The sequence below is a fragment of the Solea solea genome, chromosome 3, assembly GCF_958295425.1.
Source record: "Solea solea chromosome 3, fSolSol10.1, whole genome shotgun sequence".
In the NCBI taxonomy this organism is placed as follows: Eukaryota; Metazoa; Chordata; class Actinopteri; order Pleuronectiformes; family Soleidae; genus Solea; species Solea solea.
In genome coordinates this window covers 22,043,982-22,070,618 of record NC_081136.1, presented here as the reverse complement: position 1 = coordinate 22,070,618, position 26,637 = coordinate 22,043,982, and the positions used below count along the sequence as shown (strand labels likewise).

The window sequence follows — 26,637 nt, the reverse complement described above, 5'->3', positions numbered from 1 at the left end:
ATTATCTATCTATCTCTACATATATTTCCATTTGTTGTTTAAGTTCCTTAGACTGTTTTAGACCTGTTTTCTGCCAGTTCCTCCCTTTCATTCACATCTTCCTCGTCCACTCTGTCCCACAATGCACTGCGTTCACTCGTTGGATCATGGACCAAAGCGGTAAGGAAAATGCTCTGTCAGGCCAACGTTAGCTAATTTTTGTCATGTGGAATATTTTTTCCACAGGTGCTGTTCAATTGCTGTTATTCGAGCTCTTCAGATAACGACACATCACTCTCGTTTGTACGGGGTCACTCCGGCAGCCCGTTATCTACCAAAGCAGCGTTACAAGCTAGCATGGGTCAGGTTAGCTGAAATGGCTAGCGATTGAGTGAAGTTAAATCACTTTAAAAAGTTAACACCGAGGCTTAAACCAAATTGTCCAGACAGAGTGTAGGAATGGAACTAGGCAGGTGCTGCTTTCTATGCTGAACAATATGTTAGTTAGGCGTGAACACCAGCTACGCATTGGGGCGCGAAAGCTACTCGGCCAGTATTAGCCTAATGCTAACTAAGCTGCAAAGATATTGCCTGGGTTGCCATAATTCTAATTATATGTATTTATTCCATATATATTAGCTGAACGCAACCTTTTACTTACATAATTTGGAATCATATATCATCTTAACGGCTATGTTATGTCTTCATTTGATTTGTTTTGACAATAACTTCGTTGGCGAATAGTTTGAATGTATTACTGTGATGTATCTGGAACGTTTTCACTCGCACGTTTTCCGTAAAAATCAGAAGTAGTTGCTCTTTTTATTCAAAACATTGTAGGTAGTCATTTTGTGGACAATATAGTGCCAGGCTCAGTGTTTTTTCCTTACAGCAACCACGTTTCCTGGTTAATCAATTCTAAATGTGTCCATGTTTGTTTTGATTCATTTGTTTCAATTCATCCCTCATTTCATCCAGAGTCTGTATTATTTACTGTTAAAGAAATTTACACCAAATAAATACTCATCAGATGCTGTAATGTCCTGTATAATTCATTGTTTGGAATTGTTTTTTTATGATATTTCTTGACTGAACTCACCAAGAGATTTAAAGCGTGTCATTTTAGGCTAATAACATGAATTACTGAATTTTTGAACAGACAATGATCTTCAAGGAAGTGATGGCTCTGGGAATTTGGGTGGCCCAGATGTCCGAAGACGAATCCCCATCAAGCTCATCTCCAAACAACCTTTAAGGAGCAAGCCTCAACCACGTACCCAGAGACCCATTGGCAGGCCATGCAAAAATGACCTAGGAGAAGATGGTAGGCATGTTTTGCAGCTCACCAGGTCTCACAGCATTGCTTTTTTTAAACGTAAACAGCACTTTTAGCTGGGGTTGGATGAGTTAAATTCCCGGCTCCGCTAGTCTACATGCCAACATGTCCTTGGGCAAGACACTGAATCCCACTTTGCACCTGATGGCTGTGCTGGCAGCATGTGAATGGGTATGAAAGATGAGCGATAGAAAATCCATTGCACATAGATGGGCTGTTAGAATGTGTGAGTGGGTGAATGGCAAAACAGTGTAAAACAGCTTCTGAGTGGTCATCAAGACTAGAAGAGTGTTATATACACTAATTACAGACCATTTACTCCAAATTGTGTTACTGTGAAATAACCACCTTTTGCACACAATGGTGCTTTCAGTTTATTTTTCGTGCCTATCACCATGATGCTATTTGTTTTCATGCTTTTATAACCCATGGACAGTTTCACCCCCTTTGCTCTTGCTCATTCCTCATTGTGCAGACAGAACCTGTCACCACACAAGTTAGGAGATGCCTATATCTGCTCAGAGGCATTATTTTTTTGTCCGGTGGGGGCTGGGTTATTTGACGCAACACTTGCCCTTTCCTCTCTTCTGAGAAGTGGTCACATGACAATGTCATATCCATAAACATTACTAAACGTCATCCCTGAAAATTCACCAACACAGGGATGGAGTGGGTTTACTCTCTGTAATACGATTTCCAATAAGGTATATTAAATATTATGTCAGCTCCCTAATATATGCACACTGCACAGCTGTTTTTTTAATTATTTTAGTGGTGGTAATGAAACTGATACTGTAGCTATTTTTCCAATACTAAATGATTCCATATCACCAAAGCCTACAAAATGAAGAATAAACAATAAAATCATAATGATTATATAGTGCAAGGCTGTATACCAGATCATATAAAAAAATGGTATTTCTTTGATATGATGATACATATGAAAAGTTTGTCACAGCTGACATTTCTGTTCAGCCTTAAGGTCTTTGATTTACACACACCATCCCTCTAAAGCTCTATTGCAACCCCCCTCCACACGTCTTGTAATCGTTTTATAGTTTTTTCTTGTTTATTAAAAAGAAAGGGGTTTTAAGAAACAAACACAATCAAATGATTAATGTTTGGACTGTACGTTATCAACAACACTCATTCTGATTGGGTCATGTTGAATTTGTCAGAAAAGGAATATTCAAAAAAATATTTCAAATGTGTGAATAATTCACATGAACAAAACGCATCTGTTGTGCAAAGATTTATTCAAAAATAACTGCTATAGAGAAATTATTGTTTTTTAATCTTGAAGACTGTCAACATCACTCAGGTTACCATTTTACCACCAGAGGGCATCATTAGATAACCCTTGTTAACTGTTATAGCTTATGGAGTATGATACATTATTCAGGTGTTATACTTGGTGCAGTGGAATCAAATTTGTGCTTGTTATTCATTTAATTAGAAACCGGACAAGATTACCAAGGACAAGTTTAATATGTGAGCAGAGAGAAAGGAATGGCATAATTGAATAATCTCAATAATTTGTACGATTCTGTTTTGGCTTAAAATGGGTATTGAGAAGTGGTATCAAATTAGCACTGGTTCCTCATTGGTCTCACTAAGCATGGACAAAAGGTGCCTCTGAGAATATGTGAAAAATGTATAACTTTTGAAGACTGAAAACAATTTCTCTCTATTCTAGTGTCCAGGATTTGTCTGGCTCACTGATACACCAGAGCCATAGTTATCATAACTTTTTGGAACAGTAACAGGCTAAAACAGACTGTTAATAAACTACAGGTTATTGGTGATTTCTCTCAATAATATACCTTGTTAGAATTGTGCTACAAAAACGTGGAAGGCTGCTGGAGATGTGAAGAGATGGTTATATATTTTAACGGCCACTTGAATGTCAAACAGAATATGCTCCCTCATTCACTCCTTACATTACACAATCTGTCCAATGTGAGCACATCACGCTGCTTACCAAGAGGAAAGTACAGTTGTTTAAAATGAATAATAATCCAGTTCCCGTATCACTCCGAAACTAAAAAAAAAACAACTAAGAATCCACAACCAAGTTGTTCCTATGAGTTGAGAGATGTACTGCATCTTATTTTGACACTACCTGGGAGTGCTGATCAATTTATTCCCCCCCAAATACAATTTTCGTTTTTTATTTGTTTTTCCACTGCCTCTTTAATACTTGTGTCCTGTGTTTCACAGATAACTTTGGCTTCAAGCAAGAGGACAGGTTTGATTGTGGCTCTAAATCTGGTGATGTGTTTGGAAGTCAGAGGAGATTTCCCCAACAAATGTTCTGGGACTACAAGGTACATGATCCCACTGGACAATCAGAAGAGACTCCGCACACCTGTCTTTGTTTTCAGACAAAGGCACAGTACATCATTACTGATCCAGATGAGCAGACTTGTCAGACTGTGTTAGACTGGGTTAAAATGATCTTCCAATTTGCCCCTTTAGTGTGGGGAATGTACAGATTCGAATTAACTGAAATTTGAGCATATTCTAATGAAACTTTTTTTTTCTTCACAGTTGCATTTGATTGGAGAAAGAGACGAAGTACCAATTCACTTCTGTGACAAATGCGGTCTCCCTATTCAGTTATATGGACGGATGGTGTGTACTTAAATTAATCCATTATCTGCAGACTTTTTAGGCAGCTGCTGATGTTTAATTCTCTCACCTGTCTAACTCCTCAGATCCCCTGCAAACACGTTTTCTGCTACGACTGTGCTTTGCTTCATGAGAAGAAAGGAGACAAAATGTGTCCTGGGTGAGGCGACTGAATCAGATCAATTCAAATGAAATCCATTTAATTTGTTTTGCACCATATCACAACATGTGCTAATCTCAGGGCATTTACCACATCAAGGCAGAGCCCATACAGAATTGTAGAAAGATGGCGAGACCCAATAGCAGCAATTAAGCACCAGACTCTTTGTGCAGCACATGCCACTGATGGTGAGCGCGAGAGGAGGAAAGGTGGGAAAGGAGGTAGAGATGGAAGGAACAGATGTATAATAGTTATTAGTTAGGTATTTAATTACTGCCAGTTTAGTTTTCAAAAAGACAAGTAGGAATGGTTTTATAGAATATTGTATTGAATTTTATCAAAATATTTGGTGATTCATTTGGTAAATGCAGCCCTAAAATTATACAGGGTTGCAAGTTTTTTGCATTTTATTTCCCTTGACCAACTTTCCTCGACAATGGAACAATAGTCTGTTCATCGTGAACAATAGATTATTGAAGTGCATGTCTTTTCCTTAGTTTAAATTTTAAACATTGCACCTTCGAGGCACATTAGTTTATTTGTATGTCTATGTACAGTATATTCATATAATGAATCACAAACACTAATATTAGCCTAATACATGGGCACTTTTGCTTGAAAAAGCAGCTACTATGCCCGCTTAAGTTATAGAATCGCAAAAATTATATTAAAACATATTTTCAGTCATTGCAATAATATCATCCCATGCCGTCATGGCTCAGAGGTTGCTTCTTCAAGCTACTCATTTGTTTTCATGCTCATTGTCTACTTCTGCTAAATATGTTAGGGCTTTGGTTCCCCCTCTGCTGTTGTAAATTCTAACAGCACTTTAGTTTCAAAGAAATGACACACAGAGAAAGAAACACACACTGTTGCTTAATGTATTACTACATATTTTGAATGAACTGAAAGGTTAATCATTTGCATCCCTACTAAAATAATTTTGCTGCAGCTGTTATGACTCTAGCACCTGTTGTGATGATAATTTGATAACAAGTGATGTGATAAGTTTTTTTGTCTTAATGTGTTGTAAACACTCAACTTCATTGCATTTTAATGTTATTATTCAAAATATAGTAATAAGTAATAGTTTCCACATTTTTAATGTTGACATTTTGTCTTCATGTGTTCAGCCTCACCCTCTACAACTGCACAGATCCAGTGCAGCGCATCGAGCAGTGCCAGCGCGGTTCTCTCTACATGTGCAGTGTAGTGCCAGGATGCAAGCGCACCTACCTGTCCCAGCGTGACCTGCAGGCCCATGTCAACCACCGCCACCTGAGGGCCGCCAAGTCCTCCGCTGGCCGCCAGGAGCCCGTGCACCTGCCCCCTTCATCTGAGGACCGTTTCCGTGTGCCTCCACCTCACTTACCCAAGAACCACGTTCACCTTCCCAACCCGCTCCAGCACGGCAGTCACGACCCTTACAGTCAGCCGCCACCACCCAGTGCCCATGAAGGCCCACCCCCGACGTCTGGTCTTGGTCCTGAAACATTCCGCATTTCCACAGTAACAACCCGCAAACACAGCAATCTCATCACCGTGCCCATCCAAGACGACTCTTCCTCCCGTGAGCCCCACCCAAGTGGGCCAGTCCCCGGTCAGCCGCCCCACCACCACCCTTCAGACTATCCCGGCCAGCCACCCGTCGTCTCCCACTCTCACCACATGATGGCGCCACCGCAGCAGCACTTTGGTCCCCCTCCTCCTCCCCCTCCCCCTATTAACCACCCAATGCAGCATCCTCCCCAAGCCTCTGGGACACCACACATGGTGTACAACCAGGCTCCCCCTCCTCCCATGTCAACAGCTCCCCCTCCAATCACACCACCACCCGGGCACATTATGAGCCAGATGCCCCCTTACATGAACCACCCGCCCCCTGGACCTCCACCACAACACAGCGGCCCTCCTGTAAACGCCCCCCCACCCCATCATTACAACCCCAACTCAATGCAGCAGTTCCCTGAAGACCAGGGCACGCTCAGTCCCCCGTTCAGCCAACCAGGAGGCCTCAGTCCTGGGATGTGGCCAGCTCCCAGAGGCCCCCCACCTCCACGAATGCAAGGTCCTCCCCAGGGCCAGATGCCTGGACAACACCACCCAGATCAAAGCCGTTACCGGCCTTACTATCAGTAAACTGCCAACTCAACTGTTAGTTTCATTCTGTTTCACACCACTTGTCTGTATAATGTGATAGTAAACCTCAGGGTAACAGGATATAGATCTTTCTTTTTGATAAAAAAACTGCCCAGAAGCAAATGTGTAGGTGGTGCACATTTTAGTTACAGCTGTTCTGAACTTAACTACAGACACGAAGAGCAATCGTGCCCCTCCCCCTTTTAAAAGCTTGTATTTCTATACATGTCAGCCGAATCCATGCATATGTACAATGAAAGATAATGGTAAATATAGCTCAATAAATTTTTAACAGCAGGTTTCCATCTCATATTTGTTCTGTGACTAAGTTACTTAATTTACAAAATGACAAGCTATTTAACAAGTTGGATATTAGTGTGAAGGGCAGGAGAAGCAACACCTTGTCGTGCAAACTTGTGTTTATATCAGGGAGTAGCCAATTGTGAGTCAATTCTGTGACTGATAAATGAATAGTTAGTGACTGTCCATATCTGCAAGTTTTTCTGGTGCCTTACAAAAAATGTTGTTTGCTTGATAGAATTGAAGAATGCAGGTTTTCAGGATGAACCATTTGTAATTTCAGATCTACATTTACAGGGGAAAAAAAAAAAAAATTCCCTGCACGGCACATTTCTTGGAAACCAGTTTTTAAGCAATGTTCAAACTGCAGTCGAAGTCCATCCTGATAAATACATGTAACATTTGTACGTATTTAGAGAAATGTGAAATCCTTACTTGCATCCTAAAGATGGCCAAACCACTCTGGCCCTCATTTATCAAACATGCATACATCAGAAAAATGAGCTAATTTCCATGCAGTTATTGCATTTATTTACATGTACATTGGCATAGCATATGATTAAATCTCACACCAGCTCTAACCTGGTGTAAGCAAGTTTGAAATCAGAGTGGACTAGCAGTTGATCTCTTAGTGTGTAATTTATTACAACCTGACAAGCTATGATTTCTGCAACTGAATTGTAGGGCATTGGTGTCCAGTGCAAAACTTTTGGTGTATTTTATTGCATTTGTTTCATCAAACTGTTATTTAAACACTGAACATTTATGCCTTGGGCCACTTGTACACCAAATGCAGACAAAGAACTGATGCACAGGCACTAAAGACTGAATCATTGATTAATTATATAAAACATACTGTATATAAGACATTGCAGGTAGAGGTTAGAGGCCAAAAAAAGTGTCTAAAACAATAACAGCTACACTAATCGGCAACATAAACCAGGCATAAAACTGCATTGTTAAATGTTGACAATCACATTCCTAGAAACAAGCAAATAAGCACTACAAAAACTAGAAAAACAGAATATGTATCAAGCATTCTTGTTGATCACAGATGTCCTTAAGCAGTTCTTCGGTGTAACCAATGTACATGTTGATTCAGCAGTGATTCAGATAAACTGTTTCAAAGAGATGGTCTACTGTACTTTAATGTGTGTTGGTTGAGAGAAGTCAGAGAAAATGTGAGATGAAAGTCTAGAGTTGTGTGTAATGTATGAGTGAATCTCAGCTGATGGCCTGAAAACATTTAAGAAGGGGCTTGGCAAGTCTTGGATTATGTGTACATAATTATGGTACTTAACAGAACTTTACTGAATGCATAGAACACCTGATGAAGGCAATATAGTGAGTAGAGACGGACGGTACATTCAATTGGCAGAATGTAAACGGGGTTTATCATCAGTAGATGAATCTTCCTTGTGTTCACACGCTCCTCAAGACTGCAGCTCTTCTACAGTTGGGTATATTTAATCTGTAAAGAAAAAAGAATAACTTGTCAAGCATAAAAAATATTGATGTCATAAGAATACATTTTTTTGCACGGCAAGCATTGCCTACTGTACGCCATTTAAAGCTGCAGTAGGCAGAAATATCCAAAATGATATAAATTGATTATTTAGTTTTGTGTGTTCAAACTGGGATTGACACTAGTGTCCCCAGCGACTTTGATGTGGAGGATAAAGTGGTAGAAGATGAGTGAGTGACTGAGTGAGTGACTGAGTTTTGTGCGTTCCATTCAGAACTTGGTATTTCCAAGGTAATGGGGCGTTGGCTTTCCAACTCAGAGCAACCTCACCAAACTTAACATAGGATTCCATGATGGCTGCCACCATATAAGCACTTCTGTCGTATTTTAGTTTCACAGTAAATGACTCGTACACAGTACTGTTCAATTTTTAACCATAGACATGTTGCTTCAATGTTTCTGTGCAAAATACCATGTATTGTACAACCTTGTTATTGACTTTTAACAATGACTAACAATGGCTAGCCTGAGATACGGGATGAGATATCAGAGCTCCAATGTCAATGGAACGCACCAATACTCTCAAGCAGAAGAAGTGAAGCATTCATTTCTTTATGTGACGGATGACCTGATACAAACTCTGGATCTCCCTGCTGATATTGACCAATTGACAACCAGTCATGACTTCCCCCACAGGAATCTGAACTCCCATTTTGAAGCTATGAGAATTGCGATGTCAGCTGTCTATCACACTGGTGTTCACTCACATGTGCTGTTCTTTATCAGCTATTTTCCTCTAAATGGGAACAGAAGTCACACAATTGACACCATGTTCTATTGAACAACAGCGGAAACTAGAAAGTGAGACCATTAACCATTAAGATAATGTTTACTGACTTTGTAAATCAAGAGGGAAGTAGAAGCTAGAAATGTGTGCATAATATGGTATAATATATATAATATAGACAAATTTAAAGCCATATTTGTAACATGAATAATTTCCAAGAGATGTTTGGTAGATGAATTAAAACTTAATTTTATTCATGTTATTTAAAATATATACACATAAAGTGTAAATTTGTTAGGAATTAAAAGAAAAATCGCAGAGTCCCTTCTGTTGGTCCAGATCCCGTCTTTGAGAACCACTGATTTACATTGTCTTGAAGGGTTATGATTGGTGTTACTGATTTAAAACTTTCTAACAGCTTCATAGTCTCTGCCCTGTTATTGTCACAGATGACAATAATCAGAATTCTTTCTTACCGTTCTGCTTTTACTGTGATCCCCCTCGTTTCTTCCGAGCACGTGCAGCATGGCGTCATGAAGGGTCGGGAAGAACATGGACGTCACAATCTCGTCATCGAAGAACATGCAGGCGTGCAGTTTCTCCAGGATGTACACTGTCAACACAAGTCACCTGAGTTCAGTGTCGTCCTCGGGGATCATGGTTCATGCTTCACAACTACCTGAGAGGTGTATTATGGGTATTTATCTTGTGCTAATGAAACTCACCATCACATGACACAATGTAAACATCCACTTGAATTTGTTGGAACTCTTTGATCGCCTGTGGAGATAATCAGTAATAATAAACACAACGTTGAATTGCATTTGTAATTGATCTGCTCAATTGCAATAATGCAAGGTAACAACAATTCATCTATTTAAGCACTGTGGGTACAACATTACATTTCTTTGTACTGTTTAAAGGTCCAGCTTTAGGAGGGTTTATTGGTGAATATATTACCAATAAGTATGTTTGTATAAATGTATAATCACTAAAGACAAGAAATGTTTAGTGTTTACAACCTCAGAAAAAGCCCTTTGAGTGTATTTTATCATCCTGTCATCTTGCACCATCATCTTCCACTTGATGATGATCAGCCGTTGCACATTAGATAGGCGTCTTCCCTGCCTGTCTTTAAATCTCTTCTTAAAACCCACCTGTTTTCATCGGCCTTTGACACTGTTTAAGTTGTCGATGTCGTATCCATTTCATTTTATTTTTTGTTTTATTTATTTTATTTGATCTGATTTGATTGGAAATGGGAGAACCCAGAGAAACCTACGCACACACGGGGAGAACATGCACTCTATGCAGAAAGACACTTGTTCCAACTGGGGGGGGGGGCTTTTTTTGTTATTTGACCTAGAACTGAGCTAAAATTAAATTAAATTAATAAATAAATTAAAACTTAGATTCAGAATAATTATAACTTCCACTTTTTTAAGAGCCTAACTGTGTTAGATTCAGTAACACTAAATATAAGATGGAGACCTGACAGTGTGGACAACTGTGTCCACGCTTATGTCCCTTTAACTTCTCTTGCCTGTTCATTTTTGACAGCTGCTTGGACAAACAGATAAGCACAGTTTTTTCAGCTCTCTCTTTTGCGTTCAATTTAGAATGAACTGGACAACCTGCCTTCTTCTATTGTGCTGCTTCTTCTCATATTTATTACATTATATATTTCTATTTCTATTTTGTAATTTTCTTTTTGATTTGTTCTGCCTGTTTCTGCCATGTATTTGTTGGGCGTGCGTGTACAGCACCATGGTCAGCTGAGGTTGTTTTAAATGTGCTATAAAAATGGACATTAACACATAATATTTGACCAATGGAGAAATGTGTTCCTACTCATGATATGAGTAGGAACAAATTAAGGATTTTATTGTTTTATTTGCTGATAATGATTTGTCAGCAGCACTACTGACATTACTCATCACTATGATGGGAGTCACTGCAAGATAAATACATTTTTGTGGGTCTCTACGTACAGATTTACACTGGAGGCCTCTGAGAGGTTTTTCTTTACCATTTTGAGCCCCTTCATAGCAGAGATGTCCAGGAATGAGACAGCAGAGAAGTCCAGGATCAGGCTGTGGAGGTCCACTCTAGGAACACTGATGTTGTCGGGAAGCTCAGCATTCCAGTCTTTCCAGAAAGGAAGGCCGTTGAGGACATCGGACTTTTCAGACTTCTCCATGTTCATGCAGGACTCGTCGGATGTTTGGCAAAATAAGTGGCCCACACCTCCCTGTTAGACAGACCTATTTCAGTATAGGCTTACAGCTTTCTGAAGGAACAGTTTCATCTCCTTTCCTACTGCATTCATGTCTGACCTCTGTAACATGTTCTCCCTCTTCCAGCAACAGTTTCTTGATTTTCTTCTCTGCCTTGTTCCTCTTCCTCAACACTCTCAGGGGGTTAAATCCGACCTGTGACAACCAGTACAATTATGTTACACTGCTGACGAAACACTAACCAAATGAGCGGTAGAAGCGTCATTCATACATACGGCCTCGACAAGCTTTTCCCTGAAGAACTCAATGTTGGCAAAGAAGATGGGAGAGGGTATCCTGAAGATCTTAACTCCATTTGGTTCAAAAATCTGAAAGGAAATGTATCAAGATTCAAAATAATTCAGTGGACAATGATGATATTTTTTCTGAAACACTCTCTCAAGTTACTTGTAATATTATTTTCATGTCCGATTAGTCACTAATAAATAAATGAAGCTGTCTGCGAATAAAAAAAAGATAAACATAAAACAGTGTTTGTAACCCTCACAACAAGCCAATTTGTACCGACTGATTGTTGACTGATGAAATTATCGAAGCCTGGGTGAACCCAGCCAATTTGATTTCTCTCTGCAGACACATCTGGCGAGGATGCCGCTTTTGCTGTGTTTCCATCATGGCACCGTTTGGTTTTGGAGTGGTCAAGCCCTGGGTCAGGCTTGTGTTTGGCCTGAGAACAATACCTTTACTTGGTAGCAGGGGTGTGGGCTGTGCCGAGATGTGTAGTATGACGTTGTACCAGTAGGTCGTTAACAAATGACGACAACGGCACAACAGACTGCGGATGTTTTGCCTCGACTTTTTTATGGGATATTCACACACATGGGATAGTCACCCAATCAGCTGTCTGTCATGGGTGCCACCCTGACCGTACCATACCATTTTATTTTGGTACTATTACTAATGGAAATGTGAAAAAAAATATGTAACACGGCTTTTGACCAATCACTAACCCCTTAAAGTGGGAGGTGACTCCACCCTTTCCATACTCTTAAATGATAGTGAGATGCAGTCTGGCGTTAACCAGGCTAAATTTATGGGCTTAAGAGTAACTGTTAAATGTAAACAAATGTTACACAATGCTGATGAAGGCTATCTGCTCCACACGACTTTCTCTGTGATTTTCAGTATTGATCTTGTGTCACCCGGCTACATTCAAGTGCTGTTTACAGCAAGTCATTTGTTTTATGTCACACCAGATGGAGGCAACAGCGACGTTGCACTCGTAAGTAAGACGACAGACGAACATGCTTGGCGTAAACATACAAATCAGGTCACATTGTCACAAGCAGAGGCAGAACAATGACATTTAAAAAGAAAAAATCCCCAAAAGTTACGCACTGCAGGTGTAAATGAAAATGTAATATACATACATTCAGGTAGTCTTTGCGATCTCTGTAGAGGTCAGTCCCAGGGATGTTAGCCAAGACACAACAACGTGGACTATAGAGACACAGAGAGGATAATGCATAAACAGTAGACACAACATACAAGTAACATGTCTCATGATTTGTGACTCATATTAACACAGGCTGAAAGATACATCAAAGTTGGGAGATGTTGTAAGTGCTATGTGACTGACGACAAGTGTGGTTTTGTAGTGTCATATACAGAATCACTCCCTAGATGACTACTCACGCAACACTAACTGTCCAATTTAGGTTCACCTGTTGAACTCCTTGTTAATGCATACATCTTTCTGTGTGTGCTTCAGGTATTACTTATGTTGTGGGGACCTAAAGCTGTTTACACAGTCACATTATTCACCATAAGGTGAAGACATGTTTGTATGGGATAGGGTTAGGCCAGTAGTAGTCATGGTTAAGGTTAGAGTAAGTCTCCAATAAATGAATGTAAGTTAATGTAATGTCTTCTTAAGTATGGAAACCAGACTGTGTGTGTTCCTCATGAGGTTGATTAACTCTTTGGAGATTTGGAGATAACTGGGAAAACGTATATTTTAGTTTGACACTTTCATAATGTGCCTATTAAATAATGTACTTATTAAATCATCCAGCCCCTCTTCTTAGTATTATCATTTTCCATTACCAGTTACTCTCTCCATCTATGTGCTGAATAGTTTATAACTAAATACACCTCACCAATCACGTCACCTATCTCATATGTTTCCCCCTATTTTCACAAATATACCCTAAAGCACCTTCACACTGCACACACACACACACACCATCACATGTTAATGCACACATCTATTCAGCCAATCAGGTGGCAGCAACTCATTTAGCCATGAAGACATGGTCAAGAAGACATGCTATGTTGGTTGGCATTAGGTTAAAAATGCCATCAAATGTACATTCTTTATGGAACATATACTGAAATATTAGTTGCATAAAATGTGTCCTTACAACTGAGTCCTGAAGACAACAGTAAGCAGCTCCACCCCCAAGCCCACTGCCAGACCAAGGTCCAGGCCCAGCAGGATGGCAGCCAAGCATGTTGCTATCCACACTACCTGTGGGAAACAAAAACCTGAGGTCAAACACTGACAACTGAATTCTAAAACAACACAAGTTGAGTACCTACACATTCTGGTTTGTCTCTCCTCCACAGATACGGTATTTCCCTGAACTGCATCAGCATCCCCTTCAGATTTACGATTACCAGGGCACCCAGGACAGACTGCAGTCACAGTGTTAAAGGGGTGTTTGAAAAATGTTAATTAGAGATATAATATGAAACAAAAACGACAGGACTAATGTTATATACAGTATTGTGTTGAAATAACAACATTTCCAACACTCTTTTGGAACAGAGGTGTCCACTGGATGGATTTCAAGGGCTACCATAGAGCCGTCATAAACTAAAATAAAACTCCTGAGTTTTATTTCTAGTCATAAAATAAAACTCCTAAGAAAAATGAAGGAAAAAAAATTAGAAATACAACGTGTAAACAGCAGCTGTGCAAATTGAGGCAGGAGAAAATGAATAAAGACAAAGTAAAATAAATACATAGACACTGGGCAGAATAACAATGAAAAATACAGTATATCTGTACATAGAGATATAAAAATAAGCAATTCCGGGAGTAGCCTTTTCATACATTCATAAAACAAACCCAAACCCCAGTTGTTTAACAATTCATTGCAGCAGGAAACCTCACCTTGGGAAGCGGCTCCAACAGGAATCCAAGAGCAAGAGTAACAATCATAACAATCAGGGCTGACATCAATCCTGCAACCTGCATTTGTAAAATCAAAACATGTGACATGAAAGAAACTGTAAAGTCACTATTATAATAAATCTTTATGGGAATATGGCCCTGTAAATGTCCACAACAAGGAAACAGGAGGTGTTAGTTGTGTGTAGTAGTGTTTTGTCTGACCTGTGTTTTGCCTCCTGAACTTTCCTGGACGGCTGTTCTGGAAAGTGCCGTGCTGGCTGCAAAAGACCTGAAGCTTGCACCAAATATGTTGCTAACCCCAAAAGCGATGAGCTCCTGGGGAAGAAAAAGTAACAAGTGGAGTTGCATTTTACGTCATTCAAGCCTGAAACTGTTGCTTGGACTTATTTAGTTTGCCCTGCACATGCATGCACCCAACGTTGATTTAATACAACTTTATAGCTTCATGAAGAACAATTATGAGACTTTCTTATTAAATCTTATACTATAGTAACTAATTAACACTTCCTCCAACAGAGACTGTGTTTTAAGTGTCATTCACCTGGTTGGCATCAATAGAATAATCATGTTTGACAGAGTAGACTTTGGCCACAGAGAAGGCAACAGCAAACCCCACTATGGCGATAGGAAAGGCTTCTACAGCACTCTCCTGAAAGACCTTCATACTGGGTGCAATTGGAGATTCATACCTGAAAGAAGAAGAAAAAAAACAGTGTTTAATTGTACATGTACCTGGTGTTATCAGCTGTAACAGCAGTGAGTATTTTCTATATGGAAACTTACCCACGGACCATTGTGCCAACAACATCAACATCATACGTGTCCTTAAAGTTTAAGCCATACGACATGCCACAAGCTATGACAGTCTGTGTGAAGAAAAAATACACTTCAGTCTAAGTAACTAAGAAACCTCAGCTATTGCTAACCATTATTATGGAGAGAAAATATTTTTAAAAGACTAAAAATATGTTTGGGGTAGAGCAGGGTTGTCAAACTTACAGCCCATGGGCCAAAACTGGCCCACCAGAGGGTCCAATCCGGCCCGCAGGATAAATGTGTGAAAATTAAATGTCAAATGTCTAGTATTGTCATTGTACATTGTACACATTATTTGTATTTGTATATTGTGTCTATTTCATATTGCTTATTTTATAATCTAATCTAATCTAATCTAATCTAATGTAATCTAATCTTTGGGGATATTAACCCAGGAAACACAAGAGGAAGTTATAATATAGTATATAATATATAATATATATATAGTATTATAATATATAATATAGAGTGATAAAGGCAGGGGTGTTGCAACGGTCTAATGGTGCATTTCCACCGGCTCTACTCGCCTCGCCTCGGCACGATTTGGTTGCCTCTCCACTACAAAAAAGTACATCTAAATACACCACTCCACTTTAAAAGACTCCTGTTGAATATAAAGGTTTCTCTGGTAGTTGTTGGAGATTAACCCACGTTGTTAGGATTGTTAATAGTTTAAGTGATCTACAGTTTGGCGCTGTTCGGCTTGATTTATGTGTGGGAGGTCTCTTCCTGTGACGGGACTCAGCGGCCGGCAGTCTGACTAATCATCATCGCATAGTACCTGCTTTTAAGCACGCTTGGAACCTCGCCTGAGCAGGTACTAAAAATAGCACCTAGTACCAGGTACTAGGCTAGTGGAAACGCTACTTAAACCGTGCCGTGGCGAGGCGAGGCGAGGCGAGTAGAGCCGGTGGAAATGCGCCATAGGCAAAGCAGACAATTGCCTGGGGCCCTGAGTTGAAAGAATATGGCTGATTACATCAGTCCACAGCCATGACAATTTTGTGAAAACCAACCAAAAAATGTATGATTGGTTACATCCCCGAGACTGCAATGACATCATAGCTGAATCCCCCCAAATTAGGCCCTGTGTCAAGATTACTAGGCTTTAGTATGGCTCAATGAAGGGCCCTTGGGACCCTTTTGACATGAGCCCCTAAAGGTTCTTGAAACCCCCTAACATGTTGGGAACAGAAACTCAGAAAAAATAAGATGAGTGAATTGTACAAGGTCATCTACTAAGATGTATTGGAATAGTACTGTATTGTATGTATCCACAGTGTTTGGAACATACTGGTAATAGATACCACCATATAATGGAAAAGCGGCATTAGTGAAATCTAATGGTGGGAATGCAGAGTGAAACAAGAGGGGAACTACCCTCCCTCTACTATGCATGTCAGGAAACTATGATGGCCTTTAGAGAAAAGATGTCCTTCTTTTACATTTGTGTAATAAGCTTCCTCTTTAAAACATTAAATACACATTGTGGCTGTTTTGTTCATTTGGGCAACATAGTGGCAAGACTTTTTTAAGTCCATAAAACCAAAACGTTTCAATTCTAAAGTGGTAATATACATACACTTCCAAGCATATTCAATTTCTGCTAATAAAGCCTCCTAAATACAGGAGCAGTGGCCATGTGGAAACTAAAATGACGCTATTGTAGTATTCTATAGTCTCCTGTCAGGATTTCCTCACCATGATGACTTCTATGGGGACAGGGACGGGCAGTTTGGCTTTGTATCTGTCATTCAGCTCCTTCACTATGAACACAATCACCATAATCACTATTGACATGACCAGGTCACAGATGTTTACAGAGGTGATCTGGACGAAGATTTTCTCCAGGGTCTGTAACAGAAATGTATTCAACATGAGACACACAAAAATTGCTATTAAATTGGAAACGGTACTGTACTTTAATATGATATGCTCTTTGCACTGAAATTAAAATACCTGGGAAGAATATTTTGATCTTCATTCTTTTACAATCAAATCATAAAATCTACCAGTTGCTTTCTGGCAACCCATGCAGATAGATATTGTCTGCATGGGTTGTGTTTGAAAGTTCAAACAAACATATTAACCAGCAGTTTATCAGATGGATATGATGGCAATCAGAAGGAGATGTTGCCAGTTACTCCTCATCAAATGAGATTGTGGGTGATAATTAACAAAAGTTTCCAAAACATCCTTCTTGTCTTTTGCTCTAAAGCGACAACAGCGCAAACCTGTTTACCTCAGACTACAGATGAACAACGCTAAACCTTGGATTGCACCATCTTGTTTTAAAGGGGGTCCTTCAACACAAAACAAGCAAGTGTGCAAACAGAAGACAAACAAAATTATAAGTGCATGAATGGTAAAAATAAAAGAAACACCCAACAATGCAGCCTCAATACAATGTATAACAGTGGTGCCCATGTTCTCATTTATCATCTTAATTGATTACTAATCCTTAAAGGTCCAATATGCAAAATTCTGCCCAACAAGAGTTCAGGAAATAAATATTTATGATGTAAATGTATAGTGTTTTGGCAATTGCATTTGAGTGCTGCAGGAAAAGTCAGACCCTGTATATAAATATGCTGCGTTCAAATGGAGATGGTTTTTTTTTTTTACCATATTCATGAGAAGAGTGAGCCTGGTTAATGCCAGACTGCATCTGAATCTCATTTAAGATAGACTATGGGTCTGAAACAAGTGTAGTCGCCTTCCACTTCCAAGAGACATGGCCAACGGATGCAGATTGAAATGCCTCACACTAGTGCCCGGGGAAACTCCGTAGATAGCTGCTCTTTGGTGGCTTTCATGTTGGATTTAAGCAAAAGCTGCCAGACGTTGCTTCTCTGTCATCATCACATTAAGTCCACCTTTAGCATGTCAGGGGGAAAAAAAACCTTTTGTGACTGTTCCCTTTTTCTGAGATTCAGTAGTCTTTGCCAGACATGTCTGTGGAGCGAAAACAAATTGCTGACAGATTTGGTTGGGTTTACCCATCTTATTCTCCCAACATATCCACACGTTAATGGTGTCCTGTACACATTTTTTATTTTGCAATTAGGAGTTTTCCACTTGAACAAGTAAAAGCAGAAAAACAGTCCACTTGCTGGTGGTGAATGTAAGATGGCAGAGAACTTGAAAGCCTATAGCGGGAAAGCTTGAGTAAAAAGGTGGGAAATTAGAACAGGGTTGCTACTGATCTGGCATTTCCATGATTGAGAGCTACTCCTCACTTAAAGGTAATAAAAGTAAAATGGCAGAGATTACCTGAAAATGTCTAGCTGCAGGTGACTCTCCAGATTTACTTCCAAAGAAAGCTCTTTAGGACAGAGATTATACCAAGGTCTGGCATTTCCATGATGGAGAATGTCACAAACTGTAAATGGGTTCCATCCAAACCATCCAAAGAAAGCTCTTTCTTTGGCTAAAAAAAATCTTCAGACAGAAAGATTAGACCAGGGTTGAAAGTGGTCTGACAAACTAATAATGGGCTCCATCAAACCGCTTCTCCTCTTGGACGCTGTTGTGGTGCTCTATTATTGTTCATTTAAAGACAAAAATAGTGGAGTCATCCGTGGAAAGTATTTCATACTGGACATTTAAGAAGTTGAGAAGAAGAGTTGTCAGCTAAGTTTTTGGTTATGATCATTCTTTTAAAAAATCTCTTCACTCACTGGCATCTGCTCTGTTTCTTTGCACAAGATCTATTTGCATATTTGAAACTATAGTCGCATGTCACATGTTGTACTCACGTATATGATAGAGAGCGGACCACTGATGCCTGGAACAACTAACCCCAACACAAACTTGAGCTGGGAAACCACGATGTGCACGGCTGCTGCTGTGGTAAAGCCGGACACTAGAGTGTCTGACAGGTACACAACAATAAAGCCCACCTGCAGAATACCCATGGCAAGCTGCACCAAACAGAAACACGGTGAGAAAAGCATGGTTTGAAAACTTGAAAAAGGACTTGCAGAATCATCAGTCTACAGAAATAGAAGTCAAGTCTACCTGGAAAATCCCCATGAGGAAGGTGACAGAGGAGGCCACCAGGACTCTCTGCGAGTCCAGGTCAGAGTCTGTAATATTGACTGATGTGCTGTTCACTGGGACAAGACGGTCCACTACAGTGCCCACCATTAGGCTCAGGACTGGAAAGGAACCTGCAGAGAGGAAGTGTGTGGATGGTTAGGGAGACACTATGGCTCTATTGAAACCTTATTACCGTGATACCGTTATTAACATCATGTTGTGCAAAATACGACTGAGATCAGCTCTGACTTCCCCACCCCACACTTGTGTCATGTCTGTTCACAAAAACAAAATAGTTTAAATGGGTCTGATGTGTTTGTGCCATCATGTCCAAGTGCCAAACACTCTGTAAAGACCAGGATATTACCCTGTTTAATCTGCATTCATTCATTTTCCAGTCACTAATTTCCCCTGATTGAATTGTATGGATGTCTGAGTTGTGTTACTAACCATTTATGTTGTAGCTATAGCTGACTGTCACACGTCTTATGTTTGGTACAGTAAATTTGCAGTAGTTATATATTATAGTAGTTAATAGATTGAGGTTTTATTAAATGTGGCATGGTAGACTCCCATTACTGCTACTTGTACAGACACTATTTCTATTAAACCTTGTGGAGTATGGAGGGACAGAGCATTACTCAAATTTAAGGAACCACATAAAAATGCAAACCCAGGAATCAGTAGTGGGTGTAAATCTTGACAGAGACAGAGACAGAATCTCCATGTGACACTACGAGACAAACATTTATGCCAAGCCCATAAAATTGTCAAACAAAAAGAGAAAATGCATAGAGAATAACCAGGAAAAGCAGGAAAGTGGAGTCATAAACGTTTTAGCTCCTTTTAGCTTAACGTTTATTTGAATTGATTTGTGGCTCATTTTCATGCAGAAGCACAAAGACAAATGGCTTCAGCTTGGAATTGGATGTTATTGGTCAAATGTAAAAAAATGTTCCTATCATCTTGTGACAGGCTATTGAAGTGATTCAGCATGTGCTCAGCAGTTTGTGTAAACAGGAAACACATCTATGGTGACTGAGCACGGTAAGACATACCTATAGATATGTGTCTTGAGGTACCAAGGAAAAAGTATGTGAGCACAGGGAAGAATGCTGTGTAGAGTCCGTAGCTTGCAGGCAGCGAGGCCAACAGAGAGAATGCCAGTCCTGAGTTTGACAACAGCAAAACACAAAATTAAGCTTCACATTGTAACGCATATGTTTTAGTGGAGTTATTTTAGTTATTTAAGGCTACAATTTTGTCTTTTGGCCAACTTGTGTCAGTGTTATCTTGCCAGTTTGCCCTTATTTTGTATGTTATTTTCTTCTTCAGGTGATGGCTTGTACAGTATTCCTTTCCACTGTTTCTATTAGCACTCCCCTCCTGCAGTTGTTGCTTCCTTTAAAATTTAATCGAATCCGGACCTTGTGAGTCGGAAATCGAATCAATTCAGGAAAGCAGTAGTGATACACAGTCCTATTTACAAATCAATATATAGGGTCACATCATAGCGATTTGACTGAAATGGACATTCCTTTATATTCAAGAGTCATCCACTACAGTGGGAGTAATACTGTGGGAGTGGCTACAAATAGTTCAATATCATGGGCCTTGAGTGAGTGAAAAAGGAACGGGTTTGAGAGCACCAGCTAAGTAGGCTATGTCTGTTTTGTCCACTGAGGCCACATGCATGCCCAAATCCAAATGTGGATTTTGTGAATGGATCTGAAGACGCATTCAGGATGCTATCTGCATGTGATCATGGTATGAACATCCTGAGATGGAAGTTCCCCCCAGTTCTGGGTTCTTTGAAATGTGCATCTCAGGTGTGTCTCTTTACTTTATCTTTGTTTGGCACTCACAGCAAACTAGACAGCAATTGTTTCTTAGACCACAGTTTAAATGTTAAATATAAGACAAAAACACAACACTGTTTCAAAATAAAGCACTCACATTATGGTTGCCTGAATCTATTAATTTATTTCAACAAGCCTCTTGTGAAATATTTGCAGATCTTGACATACAATCAGGCTACATAAGAATGCTAGAATTTCTATAATTTACGGATTTTTTTCAAAATCAATCCCTATATAAAACAGCAACTCCACAGCAGACACACTCCCTATTGTGAACAATACAAATGTGGGAGCAGGCAGTGCAGTAAGTATGTAGTAAGGAGTGACCCAGGCTTAAGAAGAAATAACCACCTCATTGTGAAATACTCGAAAAACATTCTGCTCGATTTACTGTCAGAGCTCAGAGACTAAAAAACATTTAGCTTTTTTTCACTGGACAAACACTTTAGATTAGGGCTTATGGATATCAGTCAGAAAATGAAGCCGTTCAACACAGATTTGAACAGAAAAAGTTCATCAACAATGATCAATATTTAACTTCCTTCTCACCTTGCATGATAGCCACCAGTCCAGTGCTGATCCCAGATACCACATCCCCCAGCAGCCACTCTCTAAATCTGTAGACCCTCATCCAGCCAATGATGGGCAGAAGAGAGAGTGCGGCATTTTTGGCACGTTTTGAATCCCAACTACACAAACACAGGGAGAGATTAGGTGAAGCACAAACTCCAATCTCCTCTTCTCTGTATAATCAGTGCCAACTTACGTCAGATACTCTTTGACATGGTCCAGGATAGTTTTGTGCACCCTGTGGATTCTATTATGATCTTCATCAAAGCTGTCCTCAGAGTACACCTCTCTTCTAACGACGTAGTGTTTCCTCAAAGTTGCCATCTTCACATTACACAGGTGTCTGAGCGCCTTTGCCTGTTGCTCCTTCTGCTATGCAGTGATTCTGTGTCTATCTAATCTGTCATCTGAGATCAATTTCATCACTATGACACTTTTGTCTTTACTGTGTTGAATCATTAACACGAGGACTTTATGATTCATCCTGTATGTCAGAAAGATTTTTATTTTGTTTTGGTGGGAGTGGCTTAATTGTTGGAATTTTATTTCTTCCAAATTTGCATTGTTTTACCTTGTTGCTCTAGAGAGAGGCCTATCTAATCTTTAAATATGCTACCAGTGAAATATTTTTAGTTAGAATCTGTGTTAAATAGTATAATTTGACATTGTAAATTTCAAAAATGTACTATTAATCAAACTACATAAAAAGGGACATATTGTTTTTTTCAGACCATATTCATATCAAAAATGACTATGATGTAGGTCAAATCCATATAGATAGATAAGGTTATTCCAGAGAGGGTAAAGACAGTATGAAGAAAGTGATAACAGGGCCTCAGAGATTAGGATAAACACAGGCAATGTGGGTTTAAGTGTCTTGCCCAAGGACACGTCGACACGTCATAACTCCAGAGTTATGATGATGGATGGTCAAGTCTCTTAATTTAGTTGAGCGATGCTTGCCATAATATAGATTGGAAGTAGATGAAAAGGGATATTCACTGAAAAGAACTGTGTACATTGTGAAGTTCCACAAGGCTCAGTGCTCGGGCCTATACGTTTTACCTTATATATGCTTCCTTTAGGGAACATTATTAGAAAGCACAACATACACTTTCATTGTTATGCAGATGACACAAAGCTATGTTTATCAATGAGGCCAGATGAAATAAAGCAGGTTGTTCAACTCCAGGAATGTATCAGAGACATTAAGTCCTGGAAGACCTGTAACTTTCTATTTTTAAACTCAGAAAAAAGGTCATTAGGTCATGAGGTCATTATACTCGGCCCTAAACAAAAAAAAATTCTGACCAAATTGTCACTTTGGATGACATCACCATGTTCCACTGTGAGGAAAATTGAAGTTATTTTTGACCAGGAAATGTCATTTGATTCACACATAAAACTAATTTTCCTTAAAGGATGCTGAAAAACTACTTCTTGCTTTTGTTACATCTAGATTAGATTACTGTGACTCCTTATTATCAGGATGTTCCAACAAGTCTGTTAGAACCCTTCAGTTAATTGAAAATACTGCAGGACGAGTTCTGACAGGAACTAAAAAGAGAGACCACATAAGTCCAGTGTTAGCTTCTCTACACTGGCTCCCCGTACAGTTTAGAATTAAATTTAAAATCCTCCTCCTCACATAAAAAGCACTTAATGGTCAGGCCCCTTCATACCTGAAAGAACTAGTCTTACCTTATCACCCTAACAGACCACTTAGGTCACAAAATACAGGTTTACTTGTGGTTCCCAGAGTCTGTAAAAGCAGAATGGGAGGCAGAGCCTTCAGTTACCAAGCTCCTCTCCTGTGCAACCAGCTCCCAATGACAGTTTGGGAGGCAGACACTCTCTCTGTATTTAAAGTTAGACTTAAAACTTTCCTTTTTGATGAAGCTTATAGTTAGAGCTGGTTCAGGGAAACCTGGACCATCTCTTAGTTATGCTGCTATAGACCTAGACTGCTGGGGGAATTTCCTCACTCTCTCACACTCTATTTCAACTAAATGTTTTCTCAATCTGTGATAACACATCATGGTCATGTTATGTCTTATGCAGCAGCAGCAGCAGCAGCAGCAGCAGCGTTCAATCTGAGCTGTCCCTCGAATGTGCTAATTGCTAATCCTGACCATCCTGGTCACACTAATGAAAATCTCAGCATCTTCAGCTCCACATCCTGTCTTTTAGACAGTGCCACTGTCTCCAAGCCATACATCATAGGTCTCACTACCGTCTAGTTGACCTTCCCTTTCAATGTTCAAGTTTAGATGAAAATAGATAGCAAAGCGTGGCCCATAATGTGTGGACACCAGTGTGATTGCCTGCCTGGTTGCAGGTGACGTCTGTCATTTTCTGGTTGCAAAACTTCAACATGGCGCCAGTCAAACTGAACATCAGGAGTTCAAAGTTATATGGGTGATGTCACTACCATTTGCCTCTAAATCAGAGGTCTCAAACTCACAGCCTGTAGCCCACAAGTGGTTGTTCTTACATTTTTTATTTTATTTTTTTACATTAAGGTGTGCAGCCAAATTGCCTGAACACATCTGAACAATATCCATGACCATATAAGGTCAGGTCTTTAGAAAAAACCTGATCATCCTTTACAGTGTGAGTTCATGTTACTTCCTTCAGAGCATAGATACAATCTGCAGTATTGCAGAAACAGATTCAAAATGACATTTGTCCTGCCTGCTATCAGCCTGGTGAATGACTGAAGTGATTATTGCTATTTGTTGCTGTATTTATCTGTTTTTTATCTGTTGTCCATATTGTTGCTAATGGATGTGAAGCAAATTGCACCCTGGGATAATAAAGACGCACTGAGCCTTGAAAGTTACACAACGAAACCACCTTTTTTCAGGTGTAAACTAGCATATATGGTTATCTGGTAATGCTATTTGCCGATCCAGGTTTAGTGTAAAGTATGTAAAGACAGTACACTCACCTTACCTGTGGTTATTTTAGGTGAAGATGTTGTGAAGCAGTATAAATACCTGGGAACTGTGCTTGACGACTTTTGATGCCCACATGGTTTCACTTTGTAAAAAGGCTCAACAGCGAATGTATTTTATTGGAGGCTCTGTGGTTTTAATGTAAATTCTACTTTTATGAGAATGTTTTATTTTTGTTTTATCGAGTCTTTACTAACTTTTAATTTAATTCTGCTGGTTTTGTCTTTTAACATGTAAGAATAGGAACAGGTAAGAATAGGAACATGTAAGGAATTGTCAGGGTGTGCAGTAAAATTGCTGGCACAGCCCTAAATAACCTCACTGATTTGCACAAGGTGAGGTCAGTGAAAAAAGCCAGACTCATCCCAACAGATCCAGACCACCCACTACATTAAGAGTTCAGGTTGCTTCCTTACGGATGCAGATATTTGCTGCTGAGATGCAGGATTAACAGACTAAAAGATTAATATGTCCCTGCAGCAAATATACTTTTAAATGACCTATTGTTGTCTTGTCATACATGTTTATTTCTACTGACTGTGAAACTAATAAAGGTTAAAAGATAATAACGGTTCTTGATCTTGAAATATTGAAATTACACATAAACATCTGTGTATCTACTGCCTCTCTCTGGCCAAACACTAGCTACTGCATTTCAATTTTTCCAATGGCTTTCTTAAGCTTAACCCAGTGGAATGGTTCAGTTTGGTACAGTATGGTATGCATTTTTTTTGCATATCCATTAGGAATAGTACCAAAATAACCAGCCCCAACCCTTCCGTTTTTGATACCCTTCCCTTGGGGTACCAGAGTAAAATTGTACGTCATGGTTCAGGTGGATCTAGACTGGCTCCACCTATGACAGTCAACTGATTAGGCGACAGAAAAACGTAACTCCCTTGCAACCGGTGTTTCTTCAACACCCACAGTCTATTCTCATACAAAGCTTGACATCTTTTCAGGGATTGGGTGAAATTAGCCTCAGAAGAGGGGGTTTGGTTACACTTCAAATCTCTTCAAATCACTTCAAACAATCCATGATGAATGAACATTTTTGAGGTGCTAATTGGTAATATTATAGTAGCTAGTAACATGTTTTTTTCTAAAGTAATATTCAGGTATTAGATGAAGATAGATGTAGAAAATTACGACATACTAATTGGAAATGACCATATTATATCAATATTCATCCTCATTTTTGTGTTTCACAATGTTTCTGTCGTGATCTTCTCTCTGTCACCTCATTCACCTTAGCTTACCAGCCCCTCCTTCTCCTCACCTGCCTGCCAGCCACTCCCTGCTCATTAGTCCAACTCTCCCCACCTGTTGCACTCAGCTGCACCAATAGTATATTCATATATATATATATATATATATATATATATATATATATATATATATATACCTGTATATAAACTCACCTCTCAGTACACTCAGTGCCATATTGTTCTATGTCGCCAGTATTAGTCTCTCCGGCATTTTTCGGATTGATTCCCTGGTACCGACCCTGCCTGTCCTTCCCCGACCTGCCTGCTCTGTCTCTGCCCCGGTGATCTACTCTGTCTTCCGCCCCCGACAACGGATTCTGCCTGCTCCCTGCCTGCTTGTTCCTCTGGTGGAACAGCCCTGCACTGGACCGGTCATCTCCCTCCTCAGACAAGTGAACCCAGCTTCCCCTTGCTGGGTTTTCATTGAACTATCGCTGAACTTTGTGTGAAATAAACGTCATTACCAACTGTGTACCTGCCTCCGTATACTGCATTTGGGTCCTCCCCTGACCCGTTATAGTTTAGTTTCAAGGTAATGCTGTTCATATTGTAATTAATGCAACTTTTAGTACTTGGAAACACTTGATGTACTTGGAAATATCATGGTTATATCATCCATTAGATCAATAAATGATCTAGCTCCAGATACAATTGTCTTTTAATTTCTTGTGACATTTTGGCCCTTAGGCCCTCTTTTAGATCACATTATAGAAATATCAAAATGCCCGAAGAAACAAAACACTATACTTAAAATATACATTCACAACTAGTAAAAAAAAAAGCAAATTCATTCAAAAATACCAGAGATAACACCTGTGTACTGTGTACATATATCTCCAATATTTCATAAAAACACTACATCAACAGTTTCCTCTGGTGGTACTTGGAGGAAA

The 26,637-nt window shown here is 39.6% G+C and overlaps 2 protein-coding genes across 2 annotated transcripts; one reads left to right on the top strand and one right to left on the bottom strand.

Moving 5' to 3' along the window:
* Positions 1–8: 8 nt before the first annotated feature.
* Positions 9–6,542, top strand: cbll1 (Cbl proto-oncogene-like 1, E3 ubiquitin protein ligase). Its single transcript, XM_058625052.1, has 6 exons — positions 9–159; positions 1,139–1,303; positions 3,536–3,642; positions 3,866–3,949; positions 4,033–4,106; positions 5,240–6,542. The coding sequence occupies exons 1-6, from the start codon at positions 147–149 to the stop codon at positions 6,243–6,245; spliced, it is 1,449 nt and encodes a 482-aa protein (XP_058481035.1). The 5' UTR covers positions 9–146; the 3' UTR covers positions 6,246–6,542.
* A 697-nt stretch (positions 6,543–7,239) lies between these two features.
* Positions 7,240–21,929, bottom strand: LOC131456586 (chloride anion exchanger-like). Its single transcript, XM_058625051.1, has 19 exons — positions 21,716–21,929; positions 21,499–21,638; positions 20,149–20,259; positions 19,070–19,221; positions 18,808–18,972; positions 16,751–16,903; positions 15,017–15,099; positions 14,775–14,922; positions 14,435–14,548; positions 14,213–14,290; positions 13,636–13,731; positions 13,458–13,564; positions 12,465–12,534; positions 11,310–11,402; positions 11,134–11,229; positions 10,827–11,048; positions 9,523–9,577; positions 9,274–9,410; positions 7,240–8,016 (listed from the first exon to the last, which is right to left on the bottom strand). Exons 1-19 carry the CDS (start codon positions 21,841–21,843, stop codon positions 7,996–7,998), a joined length of 2,169 nt encoding a protein of 722 aa, XP_058481034.1. The 5' UTR covers positions 21,844–21,929; the 3' UTR covers positions 7,240–7,995.
* Positions 21,930–26,637: the final 4,708 nt, after the last annotated feature.

Coding starts and splice junctions, on each gene's coding strand:
- cbll1 (XM_058625052.1), top strand. Junction 1,304..3,535: donor AAATGACCTAGGAGAAGATG/GTAGGCATGTTT, acceptor TGTGTTTCACAG/ATAACTTTGGCTTCAAGCAA. Junction 4,107..5,239: donor GGAGACAAAATGTGTCCTGG/GTGAGGCGACTG, acceptor TCATGTGTTCAG/CCTCACCCTCTACAACTGCA.
- LOC131456586 (XM_058625051.1), bottom strand. CDS start 21,843: ATGGCAACTTTGAGGAAACACTACGTCGTTAGAAGAGAGGTGTACTCT. Junction 11,230..11,309: donor GGGAAAAGCTTGTCGAGGCC/GTATGTATGAAT, acceptor TGGTTGTCACAG/GTCGGATTTAACCCCCTGAG. Junction 9,578..10,826: donor CTATGAAGGGGCTCAAAATG/GTAAAGAAAAAC, acceptor TTATCTCCACAG/GCGATCAAAGAGTTCCAACA.